Source organism: Drosophila willistoni, assembly GCF_018902025.1.
Source record: "Drosophila willistoni isolate 14030-0811.24 chromosome 2R unlocalized genomic scaffold, UCI_dwil_1.1 Seg167, whole genome shotgun sequence".
Taxonomy (NCBI): domain Eukaryota; kingdom Metazoa; phylum Arthropoda; class Insecta; order Diptera; family Drosophilidae; genus Drosophila; species Drosophila willistoni.
Genome location: NW_025814050.1, coordinates 12,731,845 through 12,752,013, shown reverse-complemented (window position 1 = coordinate 12,752,013; position 20,169 = coordinate 12,731,845). Strand labels below are relative to the sequence as shown.

Here is a 20,169-nt window from a genome sequence, read left to right as displayed (position 1 = left end):
AAAAACATTTTAAGGCACTGCTAGTGACAGCTTCTAATTAAATAATTGACTTTTGTGTATGTCAGCTAATTGTTGTTGTTGTTGATGCTTTTCATCTTGCTGTCATCTGTCAATGTTGTCTACTCAGTCCGGATGCTAAATGGCTGAGACATGTTTATGATGCTGGCTGTTGAAGTTCATTGAAACTTTCCGACGAATTTCTCTGACTTTTGGCCAGAGAAAAACAAAAACTATCGTAAGCTGCATTATTTATGCGGGTTGCCAAAAACTTTTGCCAGATAAAAATGGCTAATCGCGCAAATAGCAGTGGAAAAACGGAGAATCAAACACACAAATGGACATGTTCAATGCATACAAATTTTAAATTTATGCACAGAATCTATGAAAGCCACAGAGAAAGACAGACAGATAAAGGAGGGAAAGAGAGAGAGAGAAAAAGAGTTCTCTGAACTCTTGCATACTTTTTGGGGGAGGTTCATTTACCCCACTATGAGTAACACATAAAGATAACACGATTTACGATTTATGCGTTCACCAAAATGGTTTTCTTTCGTTCATTGGCATTGATTTGCCCTCAATATATATCTCCCCCCGCCCCGTTCTCTTTACTCTTCACAACAATGTTTCATTAATTGAGTCATAAATGTGGCGTTATTGATACCTCATTAGGCAAAAGGCGATAAATGCTGCGTATAAGCATTATTTTCTTCTCCTCTCCTTGTATTCCTTTTTCTTTTTTGCTCTGTTAAAGATGGAAACGATTCAAGGGCATCATGGTTAATGGGTGGGGAGAGGGAAATATGGAATTGTGAAAGCCTTGGCAGCTGTTTTTGACATTTGCGAGTGAAATGCTCGAACCGCACATCTAACCCAAAAGACCAAAAATTTGATTGTTGTTTTGCTGCGGGCCCACCAAATTGGTAGAGGTTGGAAACCCAACATAATTAAAATTTGATGATTATCATTTGTGAATGGCAAAACGGAAATTTTTACTCATCCCGTTAATGGGGTAAACAAGAATGTTAATTATAAAAAAATAAAAAGAGGAAAACGGAATTGCAAATTGTTGAAAACTTTTCGACAATAGACAATTTTTTTTGGTTGGTCTTGGAATTCTTGTTTGAATTGCAGTATAACTTTCTCTATAATAATAATTAGATTTAAGGATCAATTATAATCCCAAAACAAAAGGCGAAATGGAAAATAATTGTAGTCAGATCATAATATTATAAAGTTTAAAATGGGATGGGTTTTAAAGAGTTAGTAGTGCAGCAAGTTAGGGTTAGCAGGATATAACTTTTAGTAGGTCAACTTTGTACAGGCGCCTGAATAAATAACTTGAAAATAACTTAAAAGTTTAAAAAGATATCCAAAAAATTAAAGTTTGTTCTATAAAAAATATTCTCTTAAAAAGATTGATTCTGTCTCAAATATTCCAAGAACATGCAATTTTTCACAAATGAATTTCAGGACACAAATGATTGACTTCATTTTTTCTATTCTTACATTCTCTTAATATGATAGAACTACAATATTTTAAAGTGAAGCATCATCTGCATAAGAAACTCAATCCAAATAAAGTCAGCAAATCTTTAAATATGGCGCCAGTTTAGTGAACTCCAACCGACTTGACGCTCATTTTTTGTCTCACATTTAAAGGCCAAAAAAATTGTTAGGCAAAGCGCCAATGAGAGGATGTGAAAGCGAAGACTTTCTTTTTGGCACGTGATGCCTTCAGACTGTCGCCTTTTTTTGCAGAAAATTCGCGCTACGTGCCACAATTGTATACAGCAATATAAAACAAATAAAAATTATTGAAAATTGTTTCCCCCCCACAAAAAAAAGAAACATATTTGACAGAAATATATACGAGTAATAACAATAATAATAAACCGGAAGGTCGAGCCAAATTTAACAGGGGCGAAGACGCGATACACTGTAATAAAGTCGCATAATATAAATACAGTTGTTTCCATGTCAGTTATATTATAAGTCCATCGATTCAGTTGTTTTTCAGAATGCTTATTTATCTTATTTAAGCAGTAAAATAAAAGCATTGATACACAAACTTCTTAACAGAATTATAATACTCTTTTGTTAGTGCTTAACAAAAACCGCAACAATATAAAACGTTTGGCATTGATGGATTTTGACATTATGACATATATGCAAAAAGCGAATAAAAGAGAGAAAAAACAAAAAAATCAATGCTGAATGACAAAGTGACCAATCTAACAATACTAACGACATGGCCATGTCAATATTTTGCAACGATAAAAATCAGAATCAAATAACGTCCAACAATGTCAGAGCCAGTCAGTGTGTCTGTCAATTTGTCCATCATTCAGTCACTCAGTTGGTCAGTGACAAAAATTCATCACAAAAGGCAATAGAAAAACTGCAATTAGAGCTAGACATGCATATGTACATACATTTACATATATATATCTATGTACATACATATCTGTACATATATATCAATTCAAAGAGTTGGTCTAACGCTGCGTATGAGTAATATTGTTTTCCATCACAAAAGCTAAAGAGAAAGAGAATAAAAGAAGTGCTGTGGAAAGCGCTTTCCATACGTTTCATTACATTTTCATTTTCATTTGAATGTTTGGTTTTAATTAAATGTTCTATGTTTTTGCCAATTACAAGTCTACTCCAAAGTAAAAAAGAAATTAAAATAAAATGTTCAACAAAGTGAATTAAAGTGCAAATTTCAATTCAAAACTGGCGCAAAATCGACAAACAGGCAAAAATATCCCACTCGCGAAACGGTTCGGGTTCAAAATGTTTTAATAAATTGTCAAAGAAAAAAAAAAACTTATTTTATTCTAAAGCAAAAACCGAATTTATTGTAAAATTTAAGCAAAATAAATTTTAATCAAAATGGGCGACACTTTGGATGAGTCGCCGCCCACGCGTCGCGATAAGCCACAGACATTGAACATTAGCCAAGAAGATAGAGGCGATTCATCATCGACTTCCACGACCTCCTCCGCAACGCGTTCTCCTCGTCCACGCTTACGCCAACCACCGGTGGTCGGCTGTGAACCACAACGTGATCATTCCAGTGATGGCATCAGTTCGTCAAGCCATCGAAATGATGAATTTTCAGGCCTAGCGGCACCGCCACGTCGCGAAAGTTTGAATACCTGTGAGACGGCATCGACAACAACGGCAACGACAATGGCAAGCAGTCCCAGTGCAAATATTGCTCCTGGTGTCGGTTATTCCAACAAAGCTTCAGCCGGACGGCTAAGCACGTCCTCCAGGTACCCGTCTAGCGTTGCAGGGGGCGGTGGTGGTGCTGGGAGCAGCGCTGGTCTTAGTAGCGTTTTGATGGGCACCACCACCCGCAAATGCGTCTTAACGCTGGACGGGTACTCCTACGTTATAGGTAAGTTGCTATGCGATTGGATCCAATAGAAAGCGAAAGAGAAGCATTTTGACTGGCAAAATGGTAGAGACATAAACCGCTTGAAGCACGTACAAACAAAAGAACTAAGTAAACTAATACACAATCCCTCCAACGTACAGTGGTCTAAGGCCGTAACAAAAACTTCATTTATATTTACTAAATTTGTAGTCTAAACTTCTGTTATTATTTATATGTTAAAGTTAGATCGATCATTCGAACGCATATAATGTCAAGCTTATTTGTACGCTTAGTACGAAAGTTGTCCATCTGAAGTTAGTAATATTATATTGAAAATGCTTTTGGAATACTTTTGATGTCGATGCACATATTCTTCGCTATATATGTAAAAGGGATTCGAATATTATAATTATTATTTAGATTTGTATTAAAAATGAATACCAAACCCTTAAATTTTAAGTGTTTGAATATAGAACTGATGTGTTTACAAGTTAATGCACAAATAAGATATTTAAATTAAAAGGTCTTCCAACTGATTCCAAAAAAGGATAAGACATTCAAATATATTTTAAAATCAATAAAACTTTTAAGAACACTGTTCCAGATAGGTTCAAGATCTCAAAGATTTTAAAGGTTCAACAAAACTAAGAAATCTAAATATTTAATGAAATATAGGTATCCCTTAAAGAGAAAAATGCTTTTTTTAGAATAAATACTTAGCCACAATACCAAATCCTCAAAGCAATCATTTGTATGAATGGAAAAGAATGGTTTTTCAAAACCATAAATTAACTCATGATGCCATCTTACAATACTAAATCATATTGGCGATCTATTTCTCAATTCAGTTTCAATTGCACATTTGATGTATATATTGAGTTAGACAAATTTTTAAAAAGTTAATAACCTTTGTATAAACCAAAACGTCAATATAATTTCAATACAATTTCACTCTATTTACACTGAGTACTGTTGTTCTTAGCATACTTTTGGGGACTACAAGAAAAACTTAAATTATTATTATAAATTGTTTTATTTAGAAGTACAAAGTTATTTATAAATTTTTAAATAAGTTTGTTCGGTCACATTTAAGCTTGGGAACAACTTTTGAATAACATTTGCTTCTTGCATGCATTTATTTACACTTTTTAAACATACTTTAAACCACGGTAACACAGATCGAAAGAAAAAGCCAAGGCAAAGGAGTCACCTTGACTAGCTTGGGCTTTTGTTCAAAAAATGAAGTGAACTTTGGCCCTAAATGAATTTTCTGCAGCAATAATGGGCTACAATGAATGGGATGAACGTGAACGTCGCCAATCAGCTTCAGCAGCAGATTTTAATTTTTAATTTTATTGTCATTCTCATTTTGCCATACCATGTAGCCCATGCTTTATATGTATTGTACTTATATCTAAATATTTTTCTATCATTTCATTGCAGGTAAGTCCATTCAAATGGCAACAGAAAGTCAGATTGAAGAGCAATTTTCCATCTGCTGCTTACTGAGTCAAGTCCCCCAAGTATATATGGATATAGTACATAGGTATACTGGCACTTTGGTGAGTGGTGAGAGCTTTTCAGTTCTCCATTGCAGCATTAAATTGAAAATGAAATTGAATTTCCAACGAGTAAGATGAAGATGGGTGCGTTGTATACGGGTTGTAACCGGTTGCCCATTATAAAAGTTATCCTTTTTCTCTTTCTCTCTCTCTCGTTTTTGGCCGAATGGCCAACAATTCATTTAGGATTTGTTGTTGTCGGTAGAAATTTATGAGAAACTTTTTTATGATTCTTGCATATGGTCTGAGTTATCTGGTGTTTGCCTGTATACTTTCCTCTTTTACGTTTTCCCTCTCTTGCTTTTTTTTTTTGCCTTTTTGGAAACGAACAGCAAATTGCTTAGCATTTTTAGGAAAATACCTTAAATGAGAACAGGCCACTCAACCAAGATAAGGCAGTTGGCAGAAGGTAGCCAGCACTTAAACACAGCCAACAAAGTCTCTTCCTGACATGGACGTCGACAGGATTAAGAAGCAAAATTTGACTTTTTCAATTACATGTGACCATAAAATTAACAACTACAGTTAATAATTCAGAAAAATGTCTAGAATTAAGAGCACATTTTGATAAGTTGTCAGTATATAATCCCAAGTCAAGTTTCAGTTAACTTAACTACGCCCATGTCCTGCTGTCATTGTTATTCTAAACAGGAACTTTTTGGTTTCGGCCGAAAGAGAGTGAGCTTCGTTTTGGGCATAGTTTACATGATTGTGGTTAAGGTTGTTGCTGCTGGACAAGTTGTGTTTGGTTTAGGACTAATAAACTGGCCAACCATACCACAAAAATGTTCCCATAAGTAAGAGGAAGAGAGAGAGAGAGACAGACTGAGGGAGATGAATGTTCATTTGCGATAAAAATGAATGAATTGGATTTATGGAAAAAATAACTGCAATAGCATGGAATGCATGAGTTATTAGTAATAACAATGACAAATCACTACGCAATTTAGATTTAGTTTTGTGGCAAATATAAACCCAAAAAAAAACTAAACTAAATTTTATATTGTGGGCAACATAAAAACCAATTAAAAAAAATTAATTTACCAAAATGAATGAAATGTATTTAAATTTCGTATAAATAAATTAGTTAAGGCCTATGAAAAATTCATTGAACCGCATACATAAACTGGGGCTATTTAACCCTTTTTTTGTTGGTTGCTGTTGTTGTGGGGTTCTTAGCTTTGGGTGCTCAAACAGCTGCGGCCAAGAGCAGATGTTGCCATGTACATCAATTAGCCAGTTCTGTCAATAAGTTCAACTTGTCGGTGGGTCGCTCGGTCGTTCGGTCGATCAACTGTTGTTCTGCTACTGACTTGAGCCAAACGAAGCGGCAAACTTCAACGGGATTCAGTCTGGTGGGCAAACAAATCGACAGCCATAACTAGTCAAAGGCGGTCCGCGGTCGGCAAAGACAGCCCAGGCCAAAAGACGACAAGTGTAATATGTCAATTGAAGGACACATCTACACACCCACCAAAGCACAAACACACACACACAGAGACACAGATACACTCAACCATAAGCATAAGCAGTCTGCTCTTTACCCCAACAAAACACTTGGCTATTTATTGCATTGTGTTTGCCGGCGCTGTCGCCACAGGATATGCTACGGATATTTGCAAAAAAAAAAAAAACAAAATGAGAAGGAGAATGAGAAGGACTGCTAGGAATATTGCAATGCCCATAAATTGAAAACGCAAAAGGACAGGGGACAGAATACAGAACACAGAACACAAAAACCTTTAGAACAGGAGTCGTTGTCGTACACATTGTGTATTGTGCCGTTGTGCCAAATATACATAGCAAATGTGGGCGTTTGTAGTCGTCTGGGCGTGGCATGGCAATGGCTTAACTTGACTAGCTGGCTTTTGTCTAGAAAATCGCCTCACGATTTGTGGCCCCTACGTGACTGAGCCAATGAGCCAAATAACACACACACACTCACACACAAAAACGTAACGGAGAATGTAAGGCGCCTAAAGTGGGACGGACTAGAAAATTATCTGTGCACAATATATGACCTTGAGTTTAAAGCATTTACAGCAAAATATATTCACTTTTAACTCAATATAGATTGCAAAATCGAACTTGTAAAATCGAAAACGAAACTCCAGATTTTATGACAGATATTTATAATGTGAGATTTGAAGATCTTACCTTATTTTATCTATTTGCCTATTAAAAACAGTTTTACTAAGAAAATAAATAGGAAGATTAATCCAACATGAATATAGATCGGATATTTGAAATATGTTAGAAGAAAGCTTTACTAAAACATAATTTAATATTTTTCTTTACTATAGTTTAAAGCCAAAATTTCAAGGTTTATTCTATTTATTATTTATATTTTAACTATTATTAAGCAGCTTAAGTGTCAAGAGTTCTAGGTGAGACTGAACTCATGGCTTGTTCTAACCAAAGGGTTAAATATCAACAAATTAATCTTAATCCTAATGTTTCTCTTTTTTAAATGTCAATTCTTAACAACTTTTGATTATTTCATATGCTTGAGGTCAATTTCGGGATTCTATCAAGTGGTTAAGCTTTTTAAATTCTTAAAGAATTTTAATTTAGCTTTGCCATTTTCATGAAATTCAGCGGTTTACCAATGTTTCGACATCAACTCGCTGTGTCATCCAATCATAAATTTCTCTTGCATATTTTCAGGCACACAATTAAATAAAAATGGTAAAGAGACCGACCGCATAATTCACATGCCTTGTCCTCGTTTTCTTTTTTTGTTTGGCCTTTTGCGACAATTGAGAAAACGAAAATAGACGTAAAAAGGAGAATTTTCATAAATTTGCATAAATTCCATTCATTGACTAAACGCAGAAAAATTTCCAATGCATACGACTAGGAGCAGTTGTTCGTATGTGGGCATGGGTTGACTTTTATTGCTGCCATTTGTTTGAAGAGTAGAAAAGTTGTCATTGAATTTACTAAAGCATACTTTAAGGGATAATATATGCAAGCAAGCAAGAACGAAAAAAAAAAAATGAGAACTCAGTCAGAAAGTTTTTTTTTTTTTGTTTTTATTGTCGATCCCCAATTGGCAATCAATTTCAGAGGCAACTTCTTTCAAGTGTCAGCAGCAGCAGAGACAATAAAAAAAGAACTGTGAATATGTATTGTAATGTAAAAGGCTTAAAATCAATTTTCGAATGCCCTTTGGGGCACACTTACACACACAAACGAACACTCACACATATTCAACTGATTACCAATGCGGAGAATTTTTTTATACATTTTTTGCCTTTATTTTTAATTAAAAACAGTTAAAAGTGGCGCCAACTGTATGCGCAATTTATGAAGCCAACGGCCAAAAATGGCGGCTGCCAGAAACAGAAATACACGCGCACCACAAACATCCACACTTAAACACTCTCACACACACACATACAAAGAGATGTTAGTGCAAACAAGAAAGGGTTTTGAAAGGGGGCAAAATGCTGTTATTTGTTTGTTGTTCCGACATTAAGGTGTACTACCAGCAGCAGCCTTCAGGCTCTTGTGTCTGCCTAAAATGTTTGCCCGAGATTTTTCCCCAACACACACACACCAATACATGGACTGTCGCCTACCCACAAGAGACACTAAAGTCTTCACACAGGCATTTCAGTTGTCCTTGTTAGTGCCTTTGCTTCTGCTACTCAAATGTCAAACGAACATTGCCCGTCCAGACAATGCGGCGACAATGAGATGCGTTTCTGGTATCAGGTGAACCTTAAATCTTTTCCCCCCCTAAATCAGTAAGCTGACTTGTATTGAATGTGATTTTCAAACTGTGATGTCAATACTTATGGAGATTTAAACTGTTGAAAGAGTTGAGTGTTTAATAAACATTTTCTTTTAGTACTTTTATATTTACATTCTGTGGATCGATAAAACTTAGACCCAGAAACCAGAGTACCGAATTTGGCTCATATGCTTAACCTGAATGCTCTGAAAACCTAAATTAACAAACAGTTCAATTTCGTATATTGCTCAAATTACCATTAGTGACAGACATTCCAATTATACTCAGGCACATGAGATTAAGATCCTTAACTATAATTTAGGCAAATATGTAGTCTCTTTAGACAAGTGTTAGAATAAATTATGCAGTCTTACTAAAAGGCAGTCGAAAAGTCCACTAAGTTTAAGTTACTAAGGGGTTATTTTTATTTTAACGAGAAAAGAAAACTTTTTAAAATAAATGTTTACCAATTTAATAATTCTATTCAATATTGAAACAGATTCAGTTTAAGAAACTTCATAGATTTCGACGATGATTTTATTTAAAATCCTGTACCAATCAATCATTGATCAATCTTTAAAAATAATATGCTTTCACATGATTTCAATTTTAGAAAACCTTAGTTTGAAATGCTTCTAAATAGAAACATAATTTAGAGTAACCTTGGATAGATCTCTTAGTTGGTATCTCCAAGGAATTTTAAGGAATTTTTAAGGAAGGAAATTTAGTTAAAAACTTTAATTATTGACTTTTGAATCTCTAATTTCGCAGAATCAAATCAGTTTGACAGTATCCTGGATGTAATTCGTTTTAAATTCAGACATGCTGAAACCCAAAAAGACACCATTTAAATAACAGTTATAAATGTATTAAAAGAACTCTTTAAATAAGATTAACTTATTTTCAATTACTTACTCCTTCTAACCAAAAGAAGTTAAAGTGAGTTAGTGAATAAGATATTCGTTATACCAAAAGGACCCTCATTTTGCTTATTATTCTACTTACTAGAATGTTGTGTGTGTCTTTGGCAACTGCTGCCGCAATCAGTCAGTCACTTACTCACTTACTCACTCAGTCAGTCAGAGTAGTACAAAGAGATTCATGTTGGCTTTTTGTATGTTTGCGCCCCGGTTAATTTGCAAGCACTTTAGCGTAATTTTATTGGCATATCCGATTCCTTTTACTACCAACATTGCCAATCAATGGAACAAACAGTAGCACAAATGCATGAAACTATGTATGTAAGTAAGAAGAAAATCTGAGGGTATCCTTATAAAGTTCCATGGCAACAAATTGAATAAAAATGATTGTTGACACTTTTAGCACGCTTTGCTAAATTCTTCCACTCTCTATCTCTCTCTCTATTGCTCTCTCCCTTCCTCCATCTCTCAATTCTCAACATCCTCTTATCCTCTCTAATCGTTTCTTTGCACTTTAAGTTCATCAGGATAATTTATCAAGTTGGTGATGGGCGTTAAAACTGCATTGAATTGACGCAACTTGCATTTGCTTTATAATGCAAGGATTTATAAGGACAAATGTTGTGGATAAGTAAGTGCGATAGAGGCTCATTTATTTGCTGTAAAATAAAGTGCACTTTAATACTGTCAGAAAATACAAAAAAAGAAAATCATCCTTACTTTACTCTTTAAAGTCATTACAAAACTTTAAGTTTATCAAGTGGCTGGGAATTGAAATGTTTCTTCCTGCTTAATATATCTCAATCACTCTTAGCGGCTATGCCACATTGAACCTCAATCCGTGGGTGGTGCTCGATTTTCAGCCCGAACGAGAAGCGGAAATTTAATTTGCAAATCCCATGGACCACACACATACACACACACACACACACACACAATATATACATACCAAAATGAAATTGCTCCGAGCGCCAACTGTTAATGACATTTGAGCCTGCCGTGGTTATACGTTTTATTAATTAATCAATCAATCAATGCGTACCTACAAAAAAGCGAAAGAGCAAAGCATAAAATCTATCAAAAATGCTGCTGATGGAAATTCACTTTGGTCCATTTGTGTCGCCACAAATTGTACATTAGCAGACCCACTAAAACCACATTGGCCGATTTGATGATCTGTTTAATCAAAGCACGACGTTCCTGGCTAAAAGATAAAACCATAGACTAACAGCGTTATGTTTTGAGACATTTCCACTTACCTCATCACTGAGCGTTGTTGGCTTAATATAATGCCACCTCCCGCCGATAGATTAAGTTGAATTGTGTGCGCCAAGAAGCTGTCACTAAGTTATTCAGATAGAGTTTATAATATTAAATATAAAACTTTACCTTCAGTTCAGTGGCAAAATTAAACACAGCGGGTAGAAAGGAGTAACTTTAAGCTGCTAGTTAATGAAAAAATAGATTTCACTCGATGTTTAACGAGGCGTATAAGCAATGAATTGTTCCTTAAAGCTTAAGCAATAAGAAACTACCAAATGCGCTTAAATTGTTTCTGACAGTTTCAAACAATTCTGTCTATACTTTGTTCCTTTGGTCGTAATAATGATTTATTATGCTCTTTTATACATGCATACATATACATACACATAAGTATGTATTTTTGTCTGCAATTTGTCGGTTTATAATTTTCATCTAGTTGCAAAGTGAATTTTTAATCAATTTAAATAACTTTTGCTGTAAAGTTAAAACAAAGTTACAAAAGGATTTGTTGAGACTAGACAAAATGTAAAAAGAAAACTTTTGTAATTTTTGGTGATTTTATCAAGGAAAATATTTCAAAAGAAATCGTTAAATCGTTGAATTTAATGCTGCAACTAAAATTATTTTGACATTGCAGAACTAAAAACTAAAAACGTTTAAATTATTAGACTTATGCAATTTTCAACAATTTCTTTGTAAGTTCCTTGGTTCAAGTTTTCTTTGCAAAACTTTCAAACAGTCAGCAAATTGAAACAACCTAAAAAAGAGGCAATCAAATATATGTTTGCTCTTCTTAACCAAAAAAGTTCGAACCACGCACACATCTTAACTAGTTAGTTGTAGTCCGGAATATATGCTTGCTCTTGCTAAACCGTGAAAGTTCGAACGTCGCACATATCTTAACTAGTTAGTTGTAGTCCGGAATTCTGCCTAAGTAAGAAATTTAGTTTGCAGAAAATTCTGAGTTTCCTGAGAAATTCTTTAGAATCTTCCTTTTCCCCCATGCATTAAAGTTGCCTATCAAAGGCGGAACTAGGAATGAGATTTGCACCTTAAAGTATGCTATGAGCGCATTAAAATATGTTTTGGGTGGACATTAAAACCTTTCTACGTTCCATGTCGTTGGTGAAATTATAAATATTAATTAAATGTTTGAAACTGGTATAATTTGTTAGATGCAAGACTTTCTTTCTTTTACTATCTATATGGGGCAATTTGAACTTATTTCCAAATCCGCCACTGAAGACCATAATAATTCAAAGTGTTAAAAGTTCTCATCAGAAGAATAATTTCTTCAATTTGATTGTTAATAAAATGCAATTATTTTAATTTTGGTTACTCAAGAAACATCAAAATGATTGCCATAGTTATTGCATGTTATTTATTACTTTGCTTCTTTAAGTATTTTCCTTTAAATTCTTAAATAACAAATCCAAATGATTGAGTATTTCATATTTATATTGCTTGTGCAACTTAATGTGTCATAGTTAAAAGTTTATCTGTCAAGTTTTTGAAATCATAAAACTTTCATTTTGTTATATCACATTTGCAAGTCGTTTGCCTGACTTATTGTCTTCTTATGCAATCAAGAGGAAAAGTTTTGCTAAACAAATTTATTGAACAACTTGAACTTCTCATATTAAATGACATTTAAAACTTTAAAAAGGAACTTTGTGTCTGAACCTCTTGACCTCTCTCCTCCGCCTCACAATCAGTGGCAATAGGGGCATTTAGAGAGAAATATATATATAAATCTCACTGGTCCATAAATCTTTTTTGTTGCTACATGAAAAATTATACACGATGACCGAAAATGAAACACAAACAGCATTTGGCTTCAAATTCCATGAGAATGGAGGATGGAGGACAACGGTGGACGGCGGATGGGCACGTTGCCAGGCGACATTGTGGCCAGGAATTGAAACTCTGTGCCGCATACGAAATTGAATTCAATTTATTTAAGTCAAATTAAAACACACAAAAGTCATTAGGTTTTTTGTGCTCTGAATTTCCATTGCCATGTCAATAGATGTAAATGCAATTAAGTAAGTAAGAAATGGAAACTTTTTCATTACATTGGGCTCCTAGGAACTCTCAATTAGACCAACTTGCAGACAAGACCTTCATGTGGTGCCAAAGACAATGCACTTGCGGGTAGTGGTTGACTGTATATATGAATAGATAAAGGAAATGATAGGACAATGAAAGAAATTATTCCAAGCAGAGTTGATCACTTGAGTGTCTATATGCGTGTGTGTGTGTTAAGTACTTACCCCGGTTCATAAATTGAATTAATGCCAGCCACTTCCACAACTAATTTACGTGCATTGTTAATGAATTCTGTTAGATTTACTAATTGCTCTTTATCACTGACATTTATAACAGTAACAATGGAATCAAAATCTTCAAGGCATCTATTAATATAAGGAAAAAATATTATTTGGCCCATTTGGTAAATAAATTATTATTATCACACCTTTTAAAGGCAAACACAAAACGCGATAAAGGCTCAATAATGAAACGTCCTCGCCGTAAAATAGCAGATTTACGCAACTGTAAAAGTTGTTGATAGACCTTATAATGACTTTTTACGGCTGCCTTTTGAGCCTCCACATTCAGTTTGGTGTAGTTGGGATGCACAGGTAGCCAAGTCTTTGAAGCAGTTGAAAAACCTTTTGAAAAATAAATAAGATAGGTTTTGAACTGAAAACTGTTCATACAGTGAATTCAATTTCAAGCACCGGTCTCAACTAGTTCCCAGGATCTTCTAATTCGGTTGAATGATACAGAAGTCGCATTCGGTTTATTATCCCCTTTCAGCAACATAATGGGAACACTAAAATGTATTTTGATGACATAATCTTGATAATACAAGAACCTAGGTATCTGGGTCCTTCCTATTTCTTATGGACAAAACTGGTCCTGAAAGAGTTAACTTAAAATCATTAAGTTAAACTCCCAGGGACAACTTTAAAAAACTCTGGTTGATAATTGTATAAATTGATTATTCTCATTACAATTAACTCACCTGCATTAGCCTCATTATTCCATTGAAATGGAGTACGCTCTGGATCTCTGGAGACCTCTTTATATTTGAGCTCACCAGCATTTTTAGCTGGCGGATCCACTGTATCGGCCCAGCTTATATCCCGATAGTCCTCCATGCCCAACTCTTCACCCTGTGAACAATACAAAAAAACAAACGTCCAAGAGATAACAACTTTTCGAATTTCCCATCATTCGTTGTCGCTTTCACACTTCCTTCTTCTCTGTATTTGTTCTTTTATAAGCTCACTCACATTGTAGGTGACCGCCACTCCCGGCAGGGTCATCAACAGCATATTCATGGCATCCACACTGTCCGGACCAAAACGGGATGCGACACGCGGATTGTCATGATTGCCCATGACCCAGTTGGCCACATGCCCGCCGCGTGGCATGTAGATCAACCATTTCTCCACATTGTAGACAAAGTCACGCGCATCCGAGTCGCCATTCACATCCGTGATAAAATTAAAGTTGAATGGCAAATGTGAACCATGAACCCCTTTGGCATCCTCATAGTAATCCGCCAGTTGAGTAAGGCCGGCATAAGCCTCAGTCATCATGATGCGAGTGGGTCCATTCGGATTTTTTGCAGAGAACTCATCCAAGAGGCGACGCCAATGTTGAATCATATCCAAGACTTCAGGTAAATCTTTTGTATAGATGTGTTTGGAATAGTCATATGATAAAGGATCCTGACTTTTACCACTCAATGGTTCATCTTCGAGTTTTTCACTTTCAAACAAATGATTCACGGCATCAATACGAAAACCGGCAACACCCTTATTCAGCCAATACAACATAATATCATCCATGGCACGAACCACAAGAGGATTACGAAAATTGAGATCTGGTTGCTCTTTGGTAAATTGATGCAAATAGAATTGCTGGCGACCCTCGTGCCATTCCCAGGCAGAGCCATAGAATACGGATTGCCAATTATTTGGTGGTTGACGCTTACCAGCCTTATCCACTTTGCCATCATGCCATACATAAAAGTCTTCGTAACCGCTCACCTTGGCCGCCGATTTCTTAAACCAATCATGTTGATCGGATGTGTGATTGGGTACAAAATCCAGGATAACTCTTATGCCCAACCCATAGGCAGCATCAACAAGATCATCGAAATTCTTCATTGTTCCATATTCGGGTTGAATTTGCATATAATCCGATATATCATAGCCAAAATCAACCATGGGTGATTTAAAAATCGGACTCAACCAAATGGCAGTAATGCCCGTCTCAGCAATATAATCCAATTTAGATGTTATACCCTGAAGATCTCCAATGCCATCGCCATTGCTGTCCTTAAAGGATCGGGGATAGATCTGATAGAAGACTGTATGTTGCCACCAATCAGTGAAATCCTCGGTATCCGTTTTAATCAGCGAGGACATGCTTTGATCCTTTAGCACTATAAAACCAAAAAGAAGTTGAAGAAGTACACGATGAATTGTGATCATTTTTGGACACTTTACGTTGCGACACTACAATAAAAATCCAACAGGTTACACGCTTTTAAACCCATACTCGCCATATAATTATAATAATTTGCTCAAGCCCCGTTAATTTTTTTAATATTCGAGATGTTTATCAATTTAAATGTCAAAGCAAATTGTGTTGTTTACGCGTGTGACTGTTTGTTTTTATGATTGCGCCTGATCTGATCTATAATTTACCTTTAATTAGTTTATAACAAATCGTTTCCACTACTCTCAGCTGGCCTGCCAATGTTCGACTAAAAAGCTCATTCAAATTCTCAGCTGATCTGCCAGAACAAATGAGCAGGCAGAACTTGCGATCCACACAAACAAAAGACTCAATCCACATACGAATTCTTAAAATAGATGGTAATTTCAATATAAAATTGCAACGACTTTTAAATAACCTGCAATCATCTAAAATTTAATGAGGGAGAATAAAAAAAAAGAAGTTTTATATATTAAGCAAATGAAATTGAATGCAAAATTTGAGTGAAATTCTTTAGAAAACTAATTACAAAGGTGACTCAATTATTATACTCATGTTAGTTCTTATCTTTACCGGTCAGTAAAAGCTCTATTTATTGTTCCTCTTAATTTTTTACTCTTTTGAACACACTTTCCTATTCGCCAAAAATATATAAATTTAAATAATTTACTACATTATTAAATAAATAATCATACTATAATCACATTATATATGTTTCTGCATACATATATAATTATATGACCGACAACAATGTTGTCATCAGTTTGAGACAGCAAAAATCATTAAAATGTATTTTTACCAGGTTACATTCTTCAGATATTGATCAAATATTAAGCAGGACCTTTTATATTTCTCATTCAGTATACTTTCATAAGATATTTCAATATGTGGAAGCAAAATATATTGTAAATAAATCAAATAGGATTAAACTTCTGATAATTTCCCACAAATAATAGTCAATAATTTTACGAAATAAGCAAATCGCCTGCAATTATTTTTTTCAAATGAGTTTTATTCAATCTATTTCTAACCAAGAATATAAGATTTCAACACTTTATAAAATGAAAAACAGCAAGATTTTGGGTTTTTATGCATTTTTCCAAAATTCCTCAAATATGTATTTCTACAATTATCTGGCAAATTTTTTTAAGACAAGGATTCATTGGCTAGAATTTATGTTAAGTATATTAAGTCTCAAAATCCTTCCACATTTTCTTAAGGGTTCCCTAGGTCAACTGATTTCCTTGCCGTCTACTGATTCCTGCTCTGATAACCAACTTGGAACTTAGAAATTGAAATTCATAAAATCGTTTCTCTTGCCCTTAATGCTTTGATGTCTGATCATATAGAATATAGATACTTCATCATATGCATTATACTTTTTTTGAAGGGTATAAAAACTAATTTATATACATATGTATATACCTATAAATACTTTTTTTGAAGGGTATAAAAACACTTTCATTTAAAAGGACTCTATTACCCACCAGTTGATGAAAAGTAACGCAGTTTCATATGAACTTTAAACTTTGGCCAAAACGACACGACTAATTTAGAGAAACAAATGCATCCTTCGGTCGAATGCATACATAATTAAAACCCTAATATGCCCATCTACTTTCTTATGGTTACTGGGTGTAAAAACCGCATTATACTATACACACGTATTTATGCAATCTCCAAAAGGGATTTTAATTAAATTCAACGACAATTTATCCAAAGAGAGCAAAGAGAGCATAGAGATAGAGAGAGAAAGAGAGAAAGAGAGAGAGAGAGAGAGAGAGCAGAGAAGAGAATTATTGCGGCTGTGGCTGGCTGCGTGTTGACAGTTATGAGTTACGAGTGAAAGTGCGGCACGTACTTACAACACTTACAACGCAGCTAAAAAGGGCACAAAGCAAGTGCTCTCAATTCAATTAAAATACTGCTTGTGTTTTTATTTATTTTACATTCGTAAACGCGTAAATACTTATTGTACTGTTTTGTGTTAAATGAAATGGAAATTGAAAATGAAAGATTGCCTGCACCAGATACATTTTAAGTGAGCTAATAGATTTTCAAATAGAAAAGTTTGTCAATGACCTTTGAATTGAGTTAGACAATTGCAAGAGATGGTTTAATCTTTGGGTTTTTACGACAGGTAGAGCCTCTTTAAGAATAATTTAAGGTATTATTAAAGCAGCGTGAAGAGGTCGTCAGAAATCTAGAACCCTAAGTTATCCTCTTTATATAATAAATTATAAACTAAATTTGTTAGATAATTATGTTTCATATATTTAAAAAGTAGTTGTCAAATTATAAATAGATTTACTTGAAAGTTATATTAATATTTTTAGAACAATCGCTTCTTCAAGCTAATGACTATACCCTCATGGGGATCAAGATTTAAAGCCTCATCGTTTATGCGCTCACCCACATGATGTTGCGAATCGACACCAACAATCAGAGCAATAAGATGATTGGGTTGATCAATGAAATCACTTAAATTCACTTGCTCTGTGCTATTGCCCACATTGATGACAGTGAGTAGAGAGCGTTGGCCCTTTAGTTCACTGAAAAGTAAGAGAAATATTTGTTAATGTGCTAAATGTAAAAGTTTTTGATGGTCCATCATACCGCTTAAAAGCAAATACTCGACGATTTATAGTCTCAGCCACAAAGAAGCCATATTTTAGTACGGGTAACTGTCGCAGTTTCAAAAGAGATTGATAAACTTTATAATGACTACGACGGGCCTGTTGTTGGGCCAGAAGATTAAGTTCAAGATAATTGGGATTAACGGGCAACCAAGTAGAATTCGACGTGGAAAAGCCAGCATTTTGACCATTGGACCATTGCATGGGTGTCCGTTCAGGATCACGTGAGATCCATTTATAATTAACAGGGCCAGCTTCAAGGGCAGGTTCATCTACTGTTTGTGCATAACTCATATTGCGATAGTCCAACATGCCGAGCTCTTCACCCTAAAAATGGGAATGAATATACATCAATATATGAAATATAAGTTTTCTTCTGCAACTTACATAATAGGTAATTGCAATGCCCGGCAAGGTCATCAATAGTATGTTCATGGCATCTACAGTCTTTGCACCATAACGAGAGGCCACTCTTGGATTATCATGATTGCCCATTACCCAATTGGCCACATGTCCATGTGGCATATAGATCAACCATCTTTCTATATAAAATATAAAATCGGCAGCTGTTGAATTGGCATTCAATTCGGTTATGAAATCAAAATTGAATGGAAATTCAGGACCCTCTCTGCCCTGGGCATCTTCATAGTAGTCCATTAAAAGCTTTAGATCGGCATAGCCCTCTGTCATCATAATCCTTAAAGGACCTCCATGACTTTCTGTATAGTTATCCAATAACTGACGCCAATGTTGAAGTAGAGCATAACATTCTGGTTGATTTTTCGTATAGATATGATCAAGATAATCATATGAATTGGTGTCATTAGTGGTACCACTCAAAGGTTCATTTCACAACTGTTGATCCTCATAGATATAGATAATGGCATCGATACGAAAACCAGCCACTCCCTTGTTTAGCCAATACAGCATTATGTCATCCATGGCTTGGACAACGGCAGGATTACGATAATTGAGATCAGGTTGGGCATAGGTAAACTGACGCAAATAATATTGTCCACGTTCTTCATTCCACTCCCAGGCAGAGCCGGAGAATACAGATCTCCAATTATTGGGTGGCACACGAGTGCCATTTTCCAGCTCTGTGCCATCTTCCCAAACATAGAAATCCTCATAGCCAGACTCACGGGCTATCGATTTTTTAAACCATTCATGTTGATTTGAGGTATGATTGGGCACAAAATCAAGAATCACTTTTATACCCAACTGATTAGCCTTGGCTATCAGTTTATCAAAATCATCAAGTGTTCCATATTCTGGTTGTATATTCGTATAGTTGGATATATCATAGCCAAAAACAACCATGGGTGATTGAAAGATGGGACTTAGCCAAACGGCTTTAATGCCTGTCTCCTTAAAATATTCAAGTTTCGAGGTAATGCCTGGAAGATCTCCGATGCCATCACCATTGCTGTCCTTAAAGGATCTTGGATAGATTTGATAGAAAACCTCATGTTGCCACCAATTATTTATTTCATCGGGATCCTTGAAAACCAATCGAGACTCCACCAGCAATCCCAGTCCCATAATGACCACACTCAACCACATCATTGTTGTGGCTCGGCTAACTTTTCCTCTCATCTTCACTCTTACAATGTTTTCACTAGTTTACTGTGCTTTCGTTTGAAGTTTGAAGTGGCTTTTATACGTTTTTTTTTTTGCCGGCTTTTCTAAGCCGGTTTTGTTTATTTGCTCTACTCAATTAGCTCTAACAAAATATTTGTACAATTGGACTAATGGGGGAGTATTAGTTAATCTATTGTAGGATGAATTATCCCATTGAACTTTTCTTTACTTTTTATTGTTTTCATTGTTGCAGCGGAAAGTTTATTGCCAACCTTGACATTGAGCATTGAAATCGATAACAAATTGAAAGCCAGTTAAGCATTTGGCTTTTATGCTGATGGCCGACATCAATGTTGGCTGAAACTTTTCACTTTTCTTTTTTGCCCAAAACCAACAAAAGCAATTGGAAACTCATCAAAAGTTAAATGACGTGTTATGACTTAGATTATAATCGAATGCAAACTGGAAAAAGGCAGAAATCAAAGGTCTTTAGAATAATAAAATTAAATGTAATGATAAAATTTGAAAAAGTTTCTAACTTAATTTTTGGAGCACACTTTAAAATTAT

General features: G+C 35.0%; 4 protein-coding genes across 8 annotated transcripts in view; 1 reads left to right on the top strand and 3 right to left on the bottom strand.

Annotated features, from left to right (window-relative positions):
• LOC6642209 (calcium/calmodulin-dependent 3',5'-cyclic nucleotide phosphodiesterase 1) overlaps window positions 1-20,169 on the top strand; it is a 136,939-nt gene that overhangs the window by 72,648 nt on the left and 44,122 nt on the right. For 4 of the 5 annotated variants that reach the window (XM_047010774.1, XM_023175918.2, XM_023175917.2 and 1 more), the window contains exon 1: window positions 2,874-3,403. The exons of the other annotated variant lie outside the window; for it this stretch is intronic. In XM_047010774.1, the coding sequence (XP_046866730.1) occupies window positions 2,893-3,403 (511 nt within the window). In that variant the 5' untranslated portion in view covers window positions 2,874-2,892. Of the gene's footprint in view, window positions 1-2,873; window positions 3,404-20,169 lie in introns of those variants that run through there. 5 annotated transcript variants of the gene reach the window in all.
• Window positions 10,646-10,927, bottom strand: LOC26529310. The gene is made up of 2 exons (XM_015178444.2): window positions 10,863-10,927; window positions 10,646-10,807 (listed from the first exon to the last, which is right to left on the bottom strand). Exons 1-2 carry the CDS (start codon window positions 10,865-10,867, stop codon window positions 10,681-10,683), a joined length of 132 nt encoding a protein of 43 aa, XP_015033930.1. The 5' UTR covers window positions 10,868-10,927; the 3' UTR covers window positions 10,646-10,680.
• On the bottom strand, window positions 12,803-15,636 carry LOC6642730 (maltase 2). Its single transcript, XM_002064843.4, has 6 exons — window positions 15,591-15,636; window positions 14,166-15,325; window positions 13,895-14,045; window positions 13,343-13,538; window positions 13,140-13,280; window positions 12,803-13,031 (listed from the first exon to the last, which is right to left on the bottom strand). Exons 2-6 carry the CDS (start codon window positions 15,306-15,308, stop codon window positions 12,965-12,967), a joined length of 1,698 nt encoding a protein of 565 aa, XP_002064879.1. The 5' UTR covers window positions 15,309-15,325; window positions 15,591-15,636; the 3' UTR covers window positions 12,803-12,964.
• On the bottom strand, window positions 17,683-19,536 carry LOC26529512 (maltase 1). The gene is given in 3 exon segments (XM_015178457.3): window positions 17,683-17,933; window positions 17,998-18,344; window positions 18,405-19,536. Coding segments are annotated over 3 exon segments (1,503 nt in total). The 5' UTR covers window positions 19,341-19,536; the 3' UTR covers window positions 17,683-17,713.